At 36.9% G+C, this 18,748-nt stretch overlaps 1 protein-coding gene across 2 annotated transcripts in view; it reads left to right on the top strand.

Moving 5' to 3' along the window:
- Positions 1-18,748, top strand: part of CTNNA1 (catenin alpha 1) — a 218,666-nt gene that overhangs the window by 115,544 nt on the left and 84,374 nt on the right. For both annotated transcript variants that reach the window (XM_079143939.1, XM_079143940.1), the window contains exons 8-9: positions 10,936-11,016; positions 12,525-12,677. In XM_079143939.1, coding sequence (XP_079000065.1) covers positions 10,936-11,016; positions 12,525-12,677 — 234 coding nt within the window. The remainder of the gene's footprint in view (positions 1-10,935; positions 11,017-12,524; positions 12,678-18,748) is intronic.

Genomic DNA, 18,748 nt, shown 5'->3' with positions numbered 1-18,748 from the left:
TGCTCTGGTCTCCTAAATCAGTTTTGAATATTTGTTATTAATTTCTCTTTCTCCACCTCAATTTGCTGCTGGTCAATCAAAGCTTCAGTCTCTCCTTTCACGCAGCCGTTAGTTCTCTTCTGTCTTAACTTGTTGATGGCAGATGGGCGGCTTGTTGCAGAGAAGAGCTCCTGGAGCAGCATGAGTGCATTTACTGAAAAGCTTTTCCGAGAAACGGCACAAGAATGGATTTGCTTATGTGCTGCGACCACACAGAACTGTATATAGGCTGACGTCACCGGGTGACGTGTCTTTTGTTTGGGTTTTCCAGAAGCTTTACTGTTAAAAAGCACTGTGCTTTGTAACAGTATTGGGGTCATTTTAAGACCCCTGATCACAATAAAGTGAGAAAGAAGGATTCTTGACTTTAAAACATGATATTCCTTCAGTGTAGGAAGCAGCAGTGAGGTTGTAATAAAGGCTGCATTCAAGAAGACCCAGACCCATCGGAACAGTGAGTCGGACTAGCAGAATGATGATTTTTAATGCATGGGAGAGCCAGTGTTAGACTGAGATTCTGCATAGAGATCATTTAAATGGGCAGAAGCCTGCACAATTGATTTATAAAGTGCTGATTTAATGCCAGCCTATGCAAGGTAGTGTTGCTGCTCTGGTAGTTTGAAGTGCTATTCAGCTGCCTTGTTGTCATACTTAGTTAAAATCTAAGTATGACTGTGATTTGCTTTAGGTATGTTGGTAAATTAAATGGGCTTGTCTTCTTTGTCTTTAAGAACTTAACATCTTAAACCAAGAATGAACGGCAGGGTGGGGGGACTTTCAAAAGAAAGCACTTTTTTTAAAGAGAATTTTAGAGGAACTCTAATTTAAAAGACTTCTCTGTCCTATTTTCAAACAATGTTTGATCACCATGTTGATGGAAAAATAATGCTGAGTTGATATTTGGATGTCCTAGGAGAAAAGATCAGGTGGATACCATTACTTCAATATATATGACCCAAGTATTAACAGGGATGATTTGGACAAGTAATGCAATGTGGTTGGATTCTAACATGGTCTACTTTATTTAATTTAGCATCTCCCCTTCTCTTTAACTGAAAGCCTCAGCTGGTAATGAGATTGGGGGGTTCTGGCACTGAAATAATAGAACAGTTGCCCGCTAGCTCCTACTGGCACACTTAAGAACTGATTTTGAGTTTCATACTAACTCTTGTTGGAATCTCTCTTGTAAATACAAAAGGTCACTCATACTTCGGAATAGGATTTTTGCTTTGGCTTGTTTTTGCTTGACTTAACTCTAGCTTCTCTCTGTCAGTGTCATCCCTTTTCAGACCTTGAATATGAATGTACAGCTCCAGGCTTAATGTATAAACACAAATGATGTTCCTAGCATGAGTCAGTGTCATATTTTCAGGACTGTTTAAGGTAAGACCTTTTACACATCTTGCCTTATTGATTTGACCCCACATAACCTATTTTTCTCCAATACCATTAGCACTTAATCCTCAGTGAGTCTTGTCTCAGACATGAGGGCAGAAATCTTAAAATTAGTGGCAGTGTCTATGAAATAAGAGCATCAAATGGCCTATTGGATTCCTAAGGTTTCACTCCACTTGCAAGTCTTAGAAGTCATTGTCTAAAGGACTAATATTTTTGTGTTGGAGCATATTAGTTACTACAGTGAGGACTAGAAGACTCTAAAGTCCTTTCCCTGGGTTGGGGCCTTGTGTAAAAAGGCCTATGGAAACAGCAATGCAGGGATGTATTTTGAGTTCACCTAAAAGCTATCCCCGAGATGGGGTTGGAATTACCAGAGTTTTATTGGGGAAAATGTCTAGGAAGTATAAAAGGAGAGAAAAGGCAACAGGAATACTGAGGACTTGTAGAGTCTTCAGATCATGAGGCATGTCTAATATATGTGAAGGGAGAAGGGAAGGACAGATTAGACAGGTGCAGAAATTTTGTTGTTTGTTCATTTTTTGTTTGCATAAGTTTTAATCAGATTCCTACAGGGTCTGTAAATCTAGGTTTCAGAGACACTGTTTAGTAGGAACTTGCCCCCAAAAGTTCCAAGGATGGAATCTTATAGGGGTGGTCTCTTATAATTTTTTTCCCCTTTAACTAACAAGAAGCCCTTGGGGTGTTGTAATATCTTATTGAAGTCAGCCACTCTCTGATTTAAAAAAAAAAAAAAAAAATACTGCTCCTCAAGTAATCACTTTACTTCCATGGGGAAAGAAGCATGTGAGTCAACTGGATTAGAGCAACCACAATTAGGATTGGGTTGTATGTGAAAATTTAGGAGAAAAAACATTTCCTTCCCTTTGGATTCTTAGTTTTCAGCTTTCTAATCTGCTTGGCCTACCTCTTGTATTCTAATACAAACTACTTAAACTACTTAAATTATATTATCTTAGTACTATTATAAAAGACTTGTGGGTCAGGAAATTTGTCCAGTGAAGCAATGGAAAGTCTTAGTAATTATTATTGTTTTAATAAGACAGGGTCTCCACTATGTTGCCCAAATGACCTAAAACTCAAGATCCTCCCTCCTCAACTTCCTGAATAACTGGACCTATAAGGACATACCATTGCTCCTGATTCTGCATCAAATAATTTTTTTTTGATGCCCCTGAAAAAGTGGGCAGTACTATTGCTATATCACAGGACTTGGGAACACAGCTCTTTTCCCTAGGCACCTTTCTCACCTGTTTGCTCTTTGGATTCAAAAGGCCAAGGCTGGACCTAAAAACAGTGTTTGCCTTAAAATTGGTGGAATACCAGTTCCAATTGATAGAATTTTGTATCATTTTTTTCGTCTTTATCTTTCTTTAGTCAAAAGGGCCGTACAGGTGCCCTTGTTCTTTCTGAATTAAACTTTTTCAAACAGCTTTATGCTACATACAGATACTTTTGACTTAAAGTGGCAGTACTACTTCTGGAAGGTACTGTGTATCATCTGTTTCAGTTCTTACCAGTTTAGATGTTCATGAGTAAGACAGAGGAGAAAATAAAATTTAACCAGTCTCTCTTCTCTGAAAAATTGTTTTAAGGAAATTTAGTGAGTTAAATTACAGCAGGGTTTAGGTGGCTATAGTTGTTGGCATTCCTCCACATTAGAGTTCACTTTTAATATATATTGCTGATCAGAGAGACTTAATCCCCTATTTGGAGAAATGTGTGTATGGGTGAATGGATAGATGGCTAGATAGATAAATAACTCCATAGCTATATCTATCTATAGATATATCACATTTTCTCTTTTTTTTTTTCTTGCGGGGGGGGGGGCTGTCAGAGCCGGAATCTAGGGGTGCTTAACCACTGAGCCACATTCCCCAGCCTTTTTTAGTTTTTATCTTGAGGCAGGTCTCGCTAAATTGCTTAAGACCTCAGTCTCCCCAGCTGCTGGGATTACAGGTGTGTGCCACTACACCCAGCACAGTTTTTTATTCTTCTTTGGTTGATAAGGAGCTTTATGTTTGTTTTATATGAAAAGTCAAATATTTCTTTAATTGTGCCCATTTCTAAAAGTTCTTAATACCCTAGCACCAGAGTATTACATAGAGATGCCCTGGAGATAATATAAAATAAGCCTTCTTGCTTACAGTCTTGATTGCTCCTTGGAAAATCTCTTCACATTTATCAAAAAGTGATAGCAGGTTTTAGGGTAGAGAGCCTAAATTTTCCAGGTCTGAGTATTTCTTCCGCTGAGGTCCCTTTTGGGGTCTTAGTTGACAACCACATACTTGGACCTATGTTGTATTGAAACTTGTATTATAATGAATAAGTGGGATTTGAGTATATTTTTGTTTTGAAAGTAAGTATCCATATCACATTAGGCCTATAGAATCCCAGATTTTTACCTGAATCATCCCTGTCCTTGTCCAGTGTTGATATTTTAAAAAGTCTTTCTGTCCTCCTGTTAATAAATCCAATAGAGAAAATAGTTGAAAGGGATGTTGGTTATACTAGTGATGGTGTTCCATTTTTATCTTGTAAGTTACACAGTTTGGAACTCATCTTCCTAGTTTTGGGGGCATGTGCCCTTGGGCATTTGTTGCTCTTGCAGAGTTTTGGGGCCAGGATCATGTAATGGCCTACTTCCATTGTGCTAGTCATTCTGTGCCAAACACAAGGTAATTCAGTAAATCTTGGTTGATATACCTAAGTTGGACATTAGGTGAGGGAAATCTTCCAGAGGAGAAGATTGGACAGATAAGCATTTAAACCATGGCGATTTTTCATTTTTTTGCCACAGACATCAATAACAAAACAAATATAACAATCTTGAAATCTTGTTTAATACATACACAGACTGAAATGCATATGACCAGACTACTCTTCTACCAGTGGCTTTCTTGTGTTCATGTTTCCCCCTTCCTTTGTGTATAGTAAGCTTTGTTTTTTTATTCTGAAATACTAACCCAGCCTTAGGATTGCCATTTCTGGCATCTCCCTCTCTACGTTTCTGAACAGCTTTTGATTTAGTCAAGTTTCCTCCTACTAGTATAGACTGCCATGGGCTATACAGAGCCATTTGCATGGGATAGGATGAGAGATGATATATCCATTCATACTTACTTGAAGAATCTCTTTTAATTTTAGTGGGCTCTCTGACCCAATTGGCTAAATTTAAAGGGACTAATTTGCATGTATATTGGCTAGATGATAGCACTCTTATTTGCTGAAGCTTGGAAGCATCATTCTCTAAGAACCTTCTTAATAAGTTCTGGGGTGGAATGGTAGTGACATGTGCCAAGGCAATACAAAAAATTAAATATGTAATATTATCAATGCAAAAAAAAGAAGGAATAACAAAAATTTGGAACAAATAGAGCAAGATTATTTCTTAATATGAATGCTTACAGCAGCGTGTCAGTATTATATCTGCTCTTGGGATATCCCTGTTGCACATTGCTAAAAGAGGACTTGGTAAGGCTCGGGAGATTCATGGAGTAGGACTCTCCTCCCATGAGAACTGGTTCCATCCTAGTTCTTGTTACTTATGTCTGTTTATAGTTTTTGCCTGTTTGCTTATCTACTTGCTTTCTGCCTAATGACTTCATGGTTTCTCTCTTGCATGACTGTACTGTAATTTATGGACATATAGATTGTTTTGAGACTTTTGTCTTTTGTAGACGGTATAAAATAAATCTCCTTTAAATATCTTTGATATTAGATAAGTTTATATATAAAGTAAGGGTCTGGCAGTAAAAGTACTGGATTACAGGGTATATTTAAAACTGATAAACATTGCTTTTCCAAAAAGTTTTAAAACCGTTTTCTACCCCCTGCACTAGTCTGTAATTATATACCAACCATCCCCGTCTGCCATTAATACCATGTGGAAGTCATCACACTCTATTATGTATACAAAGCTGATAGTGAAAAATATTCTTTGATTTGCTCTTTAAAGAGGAGTAAAATTGGACATCATTTTTTCATTCCAACTCCCTAGTTTTAGGACTGCTCATTTTCTTACAGACTTGTATGACTTTTTTTTTTTAATAAAGGAAATGAACTTTATCATATGTCTTACAAATATTTCTTCCAGTCACTTGCCTTTTGAAAGGTTTTATGGTTTTTGCTAAATGTTGGCCCTGTTATCTGAGAAAATACCCAAACTGTAATGCTTGTTTCTTAGCTCTTATTGAGGGGAAAGAGAAGGAAAATAGAGAGATATGCATGTAATATTAGAATTCCTCACCTATTGTCTTAACCTTTTGGATGCCTAATAAGTAATATTAGGCATACTAGAAACTCTTCTGTTCTTTGTAATTGAAGGATAGGGTTCTCTTTAAAAGGAATTTAGGAACATATGTCTATAAAACCATTGTATTCTAAGATTAAGCTACTCTTAAGCTTTGTTTGTATAGATTTCCAATAACTCTTGTCACATATTCAGCTTATACAGAGGCCCCACCCCAGCCATCTATGGACCAGGTGGATGGAAATAATTGTCAGTTATTTCTCATGTTATTCACATCAAACATTTTAGGTACCCACCCTCACTTTTGGGGAGGGCACTGGAATTGAACCCATGTTTGCTCTACCTCTGCTTTATATCTTCAACTTTTTTTAATTTTTAAAACAGGATCTCCCTGGTTGTCAAGGTTCACCTCAGACTTATGATCCTCCTGCTTCAGCCTCCCTAGTTAATGGGATTGCATGGGTACACCACTGCTTCTGGAGCTAGATTAACTCTATAAAATAGGAATTAGTCTCCTTTGGTTTTGAAATGTTTTTCTCAAGATTCTCTTTAGTCCTCAGTCTTCTCTGAAGGCTTCTTGAGGCAATTATTAGTTTGATACATCATTTCCTTTCTGAAACTTCATACCCCTTGGTTTATTTGAAGCCCTCTACTGTATGGATGACAGCTTCGGTGTTTCTCTTTTGTACCCTTTCTCTCATTGTTTTGAAGGAACAGGCTTCAGGTGTCCATTTTTACTTCAGCCTTATAGAAAGCTAATTTAATTTTAATTTTCTGATGATGGATGAAGGCATTGTACATTATTAATTAGATCTTCTTGTTAAATTAATTTAGACTTTCCTGCCTCCTTTTAAAGCATATCAGGGTTAATACAACCTTGAGTTGGACCCTCTTGCCCCACGCTCTCCTACCTTATTCTAGATTAAAAGGAGAACAGAAAGCAGTATTTGGAGTTTGAAAAGTCAGTGTTTTCCCTAAAAAAAATAGGAGACTGATAATTTGCCAGTCCTGTGACTTTTAAACATGTCTCTTGTCTAATTGACTGTTTTTCTTTTCCTCCATGGCCAACGAGAGACAAAGTCAACAGGTAATTATCCCAGGATGTGATTGAGAAGGACTGTGAGAGGAAGTGCTAGATGCTTGTAGGAGCACTCAGAAGTTCATACTTGAACTTATGAGTGAGGTTGTCTAGTGGAAGCTTCCAGAAGGAGGTGATACCTTATGCAAAGGGGAGAGAGAGGAATTAGAAAAAGAGGAGAAGAGTATGCCAGGTAGGGGAGAGGAAGCATGGCATGTCTGAGAACCAAAATGCATGTGGAAGATGGCAGAGTGACCATAATTATTAAAGTAATGGAAATGGCCAGACTTTCCCTGGGAGAATGTGTAGAAAAGAGGAGAATGTAAACTCTGACAGAAGATCCCTGAAGAGACACTATAGATCATTAATTTCACACCCCTCTCCTCCAGGAACACGATGGGATGATGTTTATTTTGTGTAGTTTTGTGTGATGTTTATTTTGAGTAGTTTCTTGAAGGCTTATCTGGAAACCTTTGTCACATCTTTCAGGGACCAAAATATGCCTTATGATGCCACCAGTAATCCCAGTAACATTTTTTCTCTTTCCTGACTGTTGCATATTTCATCCCTTCCATATGGCAAGGGTTAGAGTGGAGTCAAGCAGTTGTAATTAATGTAACCTCCTCCTAATAAGACTTATTACTCAGACCTGCTATTATGTTATCAGGAGCTCCTAAAAAGACCTTTCATGATAAAGGATACCATGAATTAAATGTACCTCTGAATTATTTTATCTTAGATTATAAACTCTCTGAGGAGAAGGGTTATTATTGTTAATCCTGCCCATTCCAAAGATACAGAGTAGGGTAGCTTCAGTAGAGTATGGCTAAATAAATAGTAGTCTGTTTACGCAGGAGAAATGTGGAGCAGCCTTTTTGTGCTTCTGTTTCAGATGGGCTTTGAAAGTTCTTTCACTATCTCAGTCAGAATTGTGTTTCTAGAGACCACCTAAGCTAATAACCTTTGCCTCTCCTCAGCTCAGCTGTTAGATTTACTTTGCTGAAGACAAGCTTTATGTTGAACCCTTAAACATGCCTTGTCTTTCTCTTAGCCCTTTTGCCACTGCCACGAAGGGATACACATATCAAAATAGTGAACCTGGGTGTTTTGTACTCAGTGGAATGGAGTCCTCTGAACTAGGTAGAAACTGAGGATCAGTTATTTTAAAGATTCCTGACTACTTCCAGTAATGTTTACACAAGTTGAGCATCCCTAATCCAGAAAACTCTGAAATCCTAAATATTTCTAGTTTAAAGCATTTCAAATAAGTGATGCTCAACTGGTGTGTTCCAGGTTTTGCTTTTCTTAATGTTATGTTTAAGTGACTTTATTTTTGTCCTAATTAAACTACTGTTAAAAATTCATAACGTTTAGTTTCAGAGGTAAAATCATATTTTACAGATTAAAAAGCCTTCTACTTTGATTAGTCTTTGTATTAAGATTGTGAGTGTGAGAGAGAGAGAGAGTGTGTGTGTGTGTGTGTGTGTGTGTGTAATCACTCCCCATTTTTTCCAGTACAGTGGATTGAACTTGGGGGGCCCCTGCATGTTAGGGAAGCACTCTACCATTGGAACCCTAAAACTGCTATTTGAACTGTATTTTTTTTAAGTAATTAAAAGTGGTCTATTATAACTTTAAAAGTTTAGTAAATAACTGCTTCTGATCTGCACTGTTGATTAATAAGGTATAAACTTCTGTTTCTCACAGTAATAAGAAAGACAAATTGATTTTAGGAATAGTTTGGCAAAAAAATTAACAAGATTCTTGGGATGGATTGCATTGTATCTAAATGAATTTTCCTATGTGACTACAATTCCTTCAAAAGCCAATTCATGGATTTGGTTTTATACAACTTCCACAGTAAATCCTTTTACCCAAACTGAAGAAAATTCTGGGCATTCCAGGTGGTGGGGGGGTTGGGTTCTTATGGGGTCATTGAGCCCAACTTTGGGGTTCCAAATTCCAAATCCTTTCTGAAATAAATGATTAGAAAGACCCTCCAAAATGTGATGAGAAGCAATGACAGACTTTACTGAGTTTATTAGATAAATTTTCTTGAAGTGTTTGAGTGTCTAAGGAATGTGCTGAGACTTCTCACATTGAAGCATCGATAAGTCAGTTTGATTTTGATTCAGTTTTAAACACCTTTGTCTTAGATCCTGGCATTTTGATTTTGGGGTTGTCAGTGATGAATTAGACTTTTTAATTTTGAGTTCTCTTTTTATTTGATGGCGTTGAATAAGTTAAAACTTATTTCTGTAGGTAGTAATCCTCAAACCTGAATCAGTTTTTGTTGATGTTAGTAGACTACCAACTAAAGTAACATTAGTAAACTACTTAATTTTATTGTCAGTACAGGAATGTTGGGGGAAAGGATAAGGAATGAAACCCTGGCCAGAGTCTTGATAGTGACCATCTCAATTTTTCACTTAAATCTCAACTCTTAATATTTGTAAGTTCCTTCTTACATCCTTTCTCTCCTTTGCTAAATAACTTGAAGTCCTCAGTATTCTTTCTCTCTTCAGTAGTCCATAGAAATGAAGTCAGAGAGACAAGTGGCATTGTCCCCCACTTAACAGAAGATGAAAATAACAAATTATGTAAAGCATACAACCAGATCTCATCCTTACCCATTTATCTGGTATGTTGACTTATATGCTGACAGCACACTCATACCAGAATGTTTCAAGGACACCCAAAGGGAGAACACTGGGTTAAATTCTTTACTCTGTTTTTCTCTCTCCTATGATTACTTTTTTTTGTTTTTGGTCATATTGGGAATTGAACCCAGGGTACCCTCCATTGAGCCCTTTTTATTTATTTATATTTTTGGGACAGAGTCTCAGACTTGTTGAGGCTGCCTTTGAACTTGTAATCCTCCTGCCTTCCACCTCTCAAGTTGCTGGAATTGCAGGTGTGTACCACTGTGCCCTGCTTCCCCTGTGCTTACTAACATGTTTTTCAGAAACAACTACATATGTTTTGGGGTTGGGGAGGTGACTTCTAATCTAGTAGGTATTTCTAGGGAACAGCTAGCTCCACCTGGAGTAACAACTTTTGTCCCCTTTCTTTGATCTAGCATTTGTTTTGTTTTCTGTTCAGAATATTTCCCAGGCAAATCTCAGCTCAACTCCCTGACCTCTGAAGATGTACTGGTTTACATATCTGTCCAAGAGTGGCTAATATCTTCTTTTCTGTGCTCTATGATTGCATTAAGCTTAGCCTAGAAGTTCTTAAAGGAAAAAAAAAAAAAAAGACAAATTTATAAAGCATTCAGATTTGAACAGCATAATATACATTATTAACTCTTGACTTATCATGGTACATCTTAGTTTTAAAATGCATTGTTTTGTATTGTTTTAGTACTAGGGACCGTCTAATCTCTTTGACTTTGTTTAAATCTCATAGTTCATCAGCATCATGTATAACTTACTATACTTGTAGCTCAAGAGGAGCTGGTTTATAAATGAACTTGGTGTATGCTGAAATCTCGAGTTAACATGAAAATGTAATTTTTAAGCAAATGACTGTCTCTTGGCTCCTCTTATTTTGGTAAAACTTTTTCAGTTCAAATCTCAGATAATATGGACCCAAAGAATTGTAAGGTTAAGTTTTTATGAAGAAAACCACACAGGACACTTCTTCCCATATTTTATAACTTTGGTCTAAAAGTTATACTAAACCAGGCCCATCGTTGGTGCATGCCTATTTTCCCAGTGACATGGGAGGCTGAGGCAGGAGGATCACAAGTTCAAAGCTAGCCTCAGCAACTTAGCAAGAGCCTGTCTCAAAATCAAAAGGGATGGGGATAGGGCTGGGGTTATGGCTCAGTCGTAGAGTGCTTACCTAGCACATGTGAGGCACTGAGTCCAATTTTTAGCACCACATAAAATAAATAAAATAAAGATACTGTGTCCATTTACAACAACCAAAAAAAATAAAAAATTAAAAAAAAAATGTGTGGATATAGCTCAGTGGTAGAACACCCCTGGATTTGATCCCTTGTACTGCGTGCATGCATAAATATATAAATAAATTTTAAAAATTAAGAAGTTCTATTTTTCAATGTTTATGAGCACTAAGTAGCTATAGACTATCGTTAAGGTCCCTATGAATCACTAAAATGTTTATCTCTTACATTTTTATGTAGGCTGGACGTAAAGAAAGAAGTGATGCACTCAATTCTGCAATAGATAAAATGACCAAGAAAACCAGAGACTTGCGTAGACAGGTAAGCTGGAAGAAAGTACTGATTGCTTTTCTAAGTTCTTGATTTTGTATCTTTAATTAAAATACTAATAAATAATGGATTTTTTAAAATAGTGAATAAAAAACCTTATGTGCTGTAGATTAAACCCAAGGCCTTACACGTGCCAGGCAAGCACTTTACCCACTGAGTTATATTCCCAGCTCCTTTTATTTTATTTCAAGACAGTGTCTTGCTAAATTACTGAGGCTTACCTTGAACTTCAGATTCTCCTGCCTCAGCCTCCTCAGTAGCTGGGATTATGTGTGTGCCACTGTGCCAGATTTGGGCTTATATTTTTTATTGAGGAAAAGGATGAATTTTCACAGAAAAGTGACTATCTCTGTATTTTTGCTAAAGAATTCCATAATGGCTAATAAGAATCTCACAGGGATTCCAATGTCATAGGGATGTGGAATATAATGGTCCCACTGGGGTGGACTGAATTAATTAGTTCTAGCGCTAAAAGAAAGTATAGGTAGGAAAATCACTTTCAAATGATTTAGGGACCTGTGAAAATAACCTTAAAGGAACTCATACATTATGTATGGTGGAGACAAAAATTCCCATTCGATTTGACCCATTCTCATTACACACTTGAAGTTCCCTTAGATCTTTGGCGAAGATAGGTTTTTGTTCAGGTATGATAGGCATAGAGGTATTTGGGGTGCTGAGATTTCCATCTTAGTAAATATTAAAAAATCTGCTTTCAGATAAATAATCCCATTAATATTGAGAATCAGATTGAGTTTTAGTTTTTAAAGGAGTTAGGGTTGAATTTATAAGACAAGGTGAGAAGTTATAATTAATTCAGACAATTTCTAAGAAATTAGTAGAGAGACATTTTATTGTTCATGTCTGATTTAAATCAAAATTAAAGATAAACTATCTCTGATTCAGTTTCCCTTTGGTGAAACAGTATCAGGAATGTAAAGATATAAAATGTAAAGATAGGGTTGGGTTTGTAGTTCAGTGGTAGATTACATGCTCAGCATACATTATACTCGCTTTTTGATCTCCAACTCCACCCCCAACCCAATTTTATAAATAAAGATATCCTTCAAGTTTTAAAGTTCATAGTGTGCTAACCCTTTTAGATAAACCAGAAAGTGCTTTTTTTTCTCTTTTCATTTCATTTAGTCAATTAGGCTAATTACATATATTCAGGACTACATGCCAGTTCAACCCAGAGCTGCTTTCTGTTTAGCTTTGTACTTACTATTCCTTTAAGGTGTAAGCCTTCATTTTATAATTCCCAAGAAAAAAGAATATTGTCTTGAAAACAGATTCTATCTGAAGTGCTGTGAGTGTAGTGGAAACCACTGTCTCCAATATCCTGTGTTTCGGGTTATGGCAGTTGCATTACTTGAGGGATCCTCATATAAGTGCAACCGATCTATCATAGGCTTCTATTAGATATAAAAGTATAAAAGAAAAACACTATCTAACTTCTTGGTAGAAATAAAATCAAATTTATGCAATTTAATTGTTAGCTCCGCAAAGCTGTCATGGACCACGTTTCAGATTCTTTCCTGGAAACCAACGTTCCACTTTTAGTATTGATTGAAGCTGCAAAGAATGGAAATGAGAAAGAAGTTAAGGAGTATGCCCAAGTTTTTCGTGAACATGCCAACAAATTGATTGAGGTAAGTGTATTAGCAGTTTCATTAACTGTTAGTAACTTGGTAAAGTATGGCGCTTTTAATTCACATACTTTAATCAGCTAAAAAATGTTTAGGGTTCACCTAATATACAACATGTGGAAAATGAGAATTTCATTATCACTGAATATCTATCCAAAACTACATTTTGGTCAGTTTTGCATTACTTATGTAGATAGATTCTGTCCTAGAAACTTAACATCATCACAGTGTTAATATGAGTAAAGATAGATCCTGATACTGTCTTAAAAGACAATGCAGAAAGTGGTTGTAGCTAAGAGCTAGAGCTCTCATGGAGTCACACTGTCTGGGCTTATCTCGTGGCAAGTTACCTAAACCCTCTCAATTCCTATTTCTTATCTGTAAAATGAGGATACTAATGATACCTACCTTGGGATTATTTTAAGGAATAAAACAGATGACGTATGTCAGGTGCTTTATTAGCTTTATGTCTGAGACATAGACTCAGATCCATCTAATTGTTTTAAAAATGAAGAAAACGATTCTGAATTTTAAAATTTCTCAATCAGGAAGAATGGGGGTAAGGATGAAAACTCTGAACCTATAGAAATCATGGTACGATGATTAATTCCCAATCAAATGCTAAGCTTTTTATAGAAAACATTCCTAAATTTTTATCAACAAGAGTAGGTGGACTTGCTCTCTATGTAATATGGAATTATCTATTTTATTAAAATTTAAAATGACAGCATATTAAATTTTTTTAAAATTAAAAGTGAGGAAAATGAGCCCTGGTATGATGCTAATTAGATATAATACGTAGTAGAAATTTGTATGGCAGTGGTTGGTTTGTAGGGTGACGAGAATAAAAAGTGGATTGCCATTAAATTTCCAGGTAAGTTAAGCACGTTCTTATCTTTTACTGACTGAATTTATTGTTTATTCATTATTGCTATGTTTCTGAAATGTGACACAGTAAACATAAACCCAGGTCATTTGATTTTGATAACTTAATGCAAAACACTTATTATTTGATAAAAATATTATGTTAACCATTTGGTAAGTTGGTCATGAGGTAAGAACAGAAAATGGATTTATGTAAAATGTGTGTCTTGTGCATTTGAATTTATAGTAACATTAGCCCAGGCTAATACCATAAACATATTCCAAGGAAAACATCAATAATCACATTAAATGCATTACTAATTTTACATCTAGTTTTCTTTGAACATTAATTTAAGTGTTATTCTGACCTGAATTAATTATGTACAGAATGCATAGGTCAGTCTACTGCTAATTTAAGTTAATAATTTTGGCATTTGGAACTAAAATTGGAGACTTTTATTTGTGTCTTCATTAAACATAATCTTGTTCACAGTGGTCACATGATAATACAAGATGTAATTTCCAAATGTACAAAGATTGTGTTTGGGAAACTAATCTGTAAGTAGGCTGTGTATTAGAGTTTGTTTGAGTGACAGCAATCAAGGACACTGCCAGCCCTAAACCTTAAGTGCCAGCATGGTAACAAGCTCAGTGTGGCAGCTAAAGAGAGGGCAGTACTTATTTGTACTGGAGTTGGAGGGCTCTTTATTGTGGACAACTGCATTATCCTCAGCCTCTCTGTCTAGCGTAACAAAGCTAACACTTTCTGAGCATGGACTCTATACCAGTACTGGAATATAGTATACTAGAATAAAGTATATACCAGTACTTTTCACAACAGCCTCTTTCACATAAGTAAACTGAGGGTTAAAGACTTTAAGTACTTGCTTAAATTTAATTGACTTGTATCCCTGCAACAATGAAAAATGTGCACCCCGGTGAGCTGTTTTAGTGGACAGCCTAATACCCACTTAGAAGCCTGGGGGTGGGGTGGACTTGGTAACATTAGAGACTTTGCTTCAGGAACTTTTCCCAAGCTTGTGTTTTTTATTTAATTCTGAACATCACTAAGTGCTCCTTTAGAGATTAGAAATGTGATATTTTTGTCACAGCTCAGTTCTAACCTCTTTCCCTTCTCCGTGTCCTCAACCCCCGCCACCACCCCATCTTATCTATGTATTAAATGACACATGGCCTTTCATTGCCTGAGGCATAACCATAGACTTTGTAATACCATTCTACAAACAGTTAAATTATATTTATGATAATAGAGACAGTAAGATATATAATTGTATATGTCTGTGAAAAGGAAATGAATTTTCAAAGTGTTTTAGAAGCCTTAAATTCCTGACTCAAGGCAGGGTTTATTCTTCAATGACAAGGCTTCACCATCCTTTACTACTTTTGTATTATAATGAAGCATATTGAACTAGTCAGAGATTTGTTTTAGCAAAGTTAAAATACCTCCCTGTGAGTGTTTTGTTAATTTTTTTGACTTCTTTTCAATAGTTCCCTCCTAATTGGAGTAATTGTCTACTGGCCAACTTTTGTTTGAGAACCCATTTTCTCTGGAGCTAAGGGAAATAAAAATGCTATTAAAAAAAAGCTGCGCTGAACTGAGGGGATAAGCCCCTGGCAGGAAAGAAAAGGCTCAGATTTTGCAGACTCTGCAAAGTTTACCAGATACATTTGGGAGCAGTGGATCTCCTGAAATACTACATTACAGTTCTGATACTAATCATCAGGAATTAGTACAGCCCCCCAGGTTAAGGCCATGGTCCCCAGCAAGATTGACCATACCTCAAATGCCAGCTGCCAGTTTGGGGTACCCAAGCCACATCTACTCTGATCAACTGGCTACAAATCTAGGGGGTTCCCATGACCCACCTCAGGTTTGATAATTCACTAGCACAATTCATGTAATATTTTATTTTAAAGGCTATATATCAGAACTAGCCAAAAGAGGCACACAGTGTGGCATCTGGGAAAGTCACAGATGCAGAGCTGTACCCATCCGCAGTGGAATCGAGGCACATCACCCTCCTGCCACATCCATGTATACACTAACCAAGTAACTCCTCTATTTGTATCCAGAGTTTTAGTTGGGGTTTCATTGTAGTTATGATTTATTGACTATATGATTTAATGGAGCTTATCTCTAGTTCCCCTTTCTTCCACAAGGAGCTGACCTTAGAGCCCCAATTGTCTAATCACATGGTTAGATCTAATCACCTCCTTACCTAGGTCACCTCATTAAACATAAATTATTAGGGCCACCTATGGATAATCAAGAAAATCCGATCACTACTGAAATTCCAATAATTTATAAGCTCCTTCCCAGAAATCTAGGACAAAACAACCAGACAAATTATATAATATTCAGCACCTCCTTTGAAGGTATGTGCAACGCATGGTTTTCAGGTAGCTTGAGTTCTCAGCCAGCCTATCTTGCTACCAAACCATGAGCACAGCATAGAAGCTTTAAGAGAGGGCAGGTTTGTTGCCTGCAGCTTTATGTAGATCCTTTTTATGGTTCTTACCCAGTCTTGTACCATTTCTCTTTGTAACTATTTGCTTTGTTTGAGTTTTGCTTTTCCCTTTAGTTTCTGCCCTTTAGCAGTCAGGCTTTCTCTTCTCTCCAGGGAATCCAGTTCATCTCTTCACACCAGGGTGGTGGTTCTTCCTCATGAAATCATATTCTCGCTGTTGTGTGGATCCCTTTCTGTGTAGCAATTTTTATCATCATGTAATCCTTCTTAGACTCCTTCAGTTGTGGGAAACTCACTTCCTCTAGAGGCAGCACGTTCTAATATTGTAGTCTCTGGTTACTAGAAGCAGAGGGCCAGTCTCCTCTTAAATCTTCCTGCCCATCTTTTGCTGCCACACGCGTGAGTTGAGAGGTTCTTTGAGTATACAATACACATCTCCATATTTCTAATATGTGGTATGGGAAAAGAGTAAAATAACTTATTGGTAATTTTAGATAACTGAGCACATATTGAAACAACATTTTGGGATAATAGAACATCATTAATTTTGCCTATTTAGTTTTTTAGTGTGACTACTAAACAATTGACAAGTCCTTAGGTAGTTTACAATATATTTCTGTTGGACATTACTAGTCTATGTGATTTATTCAGGCCCTCCATAGGTTCTCTTCATCAAGTTCTTCCCTGGCTGCCTTCCATTCAAGTGCCAGCCCTCACTGAACTCCTCCTTCAGGGATAGCAGGTAGAGGTAGAGCTATAGCCAAGGCCTCCATCATTCCAAAGGTAGAAAATATACCCAGGATATACTGGCCTGTGGGCGGCATCTGCACTCTGCGATGCCACTGAGCTCATTGTGGTTCAGAGGCTCTGGATTTTTCCAGTGGAGGTGATACTGCACATTTCCATCTTGTCCATTTCTGTCAGTATGATATGGGTTAATGTATGACTGTATGTGTGAGTTTGATGCTGAGTATAAACTTACATCCAGTTTAGTGTTCTATCAGGATTTCTATTGCCATGTTCTTCATATTATTGGCTACCTCTTTGAAACATGTCACTTGTTTTCTTCTCTTTTAAAAAGATTATCTATTCCTCTTTAATCTGTTAAAAAAAACGTCATCTGAAGACAAAGTACAAGGTAGAACCTTTCTGCTTGCCACTGAAAATTGTTCTCTTGATGGGAAGAGTTCTTGTGCATAGTTGGCCCCTTTGCCAATTAAGACTTCCTTTATTTTTTATTTATTCACATATTTCTTTTCTGTGGTATTGGGGGGACTAGGGGGACTCTACCACTGAGTTTCTGTCCCTAGCCCTTTATATTTTTAATTTTGATCCGGTCTCAAAGTTGCCAAATCTGGCTTCACACTTGAAAACTTGGAATCCTCCTGCTTCAGCCTCTTGTAGCTTGGATTAAAAACTTGCATCTTCATGCCTGACTAAGAATTTCTGTATTTTATCTTCCTAAGTCATCTAGATAGAACTCTGTACTCCTCATGTCCTTTTTAGTATCTATTATGATCACCCCCATAAAAATGAAGTGACAATAAGAATAGTCTATTCTAGCAGCTTCTTTGTGGATACTAGCTACCTTTCCACTTCGCAGCATAACTTCTATTAAAATACGATTTCAGTAATTTTATATCATTAAAACCTAGAAATTAGAAGCACATTTGCAAGGTTGATAGAGAGCACCTGCTTTGCAAAGTGACTGTCCAGGTAGTCGAGAAGTTATATATCAGTGTTGGCTCAAGAGTGTTGATTTTGACCTTTTCATGTTTAATAGTATTGATGTACTCCAAAAGTATTTTAAACTTATAGTTAAACTTTAAAAATTAATGTTTTCCCCATGAACACTTGGGTGCTGCTGCTTATATTGTTCAGCTAGCTGTTTCTGGAGTTAGATGACCTCCTCTCACATCTAATGCCTGAGGTATATGGTCTGATTTTTTGGGTGTTAGAAAATGAGTTTTTCAACACTGATAACAGGTTTCTTTCCAGAACCATGTGAGGATGCCATATGATTACTACATTGGGGATCTAGAGCCACATAAAACTCCTAACAGCTAAGGTGTACCTAGGGTCATCTGTGACAGTACTGCTTAGACTCATTTTGCCCAACTTATTATTAGGAAACTAACAAGAGTATTACTATGCAGAAAAAGTATTCCTATGCAGAATAGTGTCTGGGGGAGAAAGATAAAAAGTGCTAGTTTACTCTGGAAAGCAGTGTGGAGATTCCTTAGAAAACTTGGAATGGACCCACCATTTGACCCAGCTATCCCACTCCTCGGCCTATACCCAAAGGACTTAAAATCAGCATCTACAGAGATACAGCCACAACAATGTTCATAGCTGCTCAATTCACAATAGCTAGACTGTAGAACCAACCTAGATGCCCCTCAATTGATGAATGGATAAAGAAACTGTGATATATATACACAATGGAATATTACTCAGCTATAAAGAATAATAAAATTATGGCATTTGCAGGCAAATGGATGAAATTGGAGAATATCATGCTATGTGAGATAAGCCAATCTCATCAAAAAACCAAAGGACGAATGATCTCACTGATAAGCGGATGATGACACATAATGCGGGGTGGGAGGGGGGCAAGAAAGAAGGAAGGAAGGACTGTATAGAGGGAAAAGAGGGGTGGGAGGGGTGGGGGGGAAGGAAAAATAACAGAATGAATCAATCATCATTGCCCTATGTAAATGT

This window comes from Sciurus vulgaris (assembly GCF_902686455.1).
Source record: "Sciurus vulgaris genome assembly, chromosome: 6".
NCBI lineage: Eukaryota > Metazoa > Chordata > Mammalia > Rodentia > Sciuridae > Sciurus > Sciurus vulgaris.
This window is presented reverse-complemented; position numbering and strand designations above follow the sequence as displayed.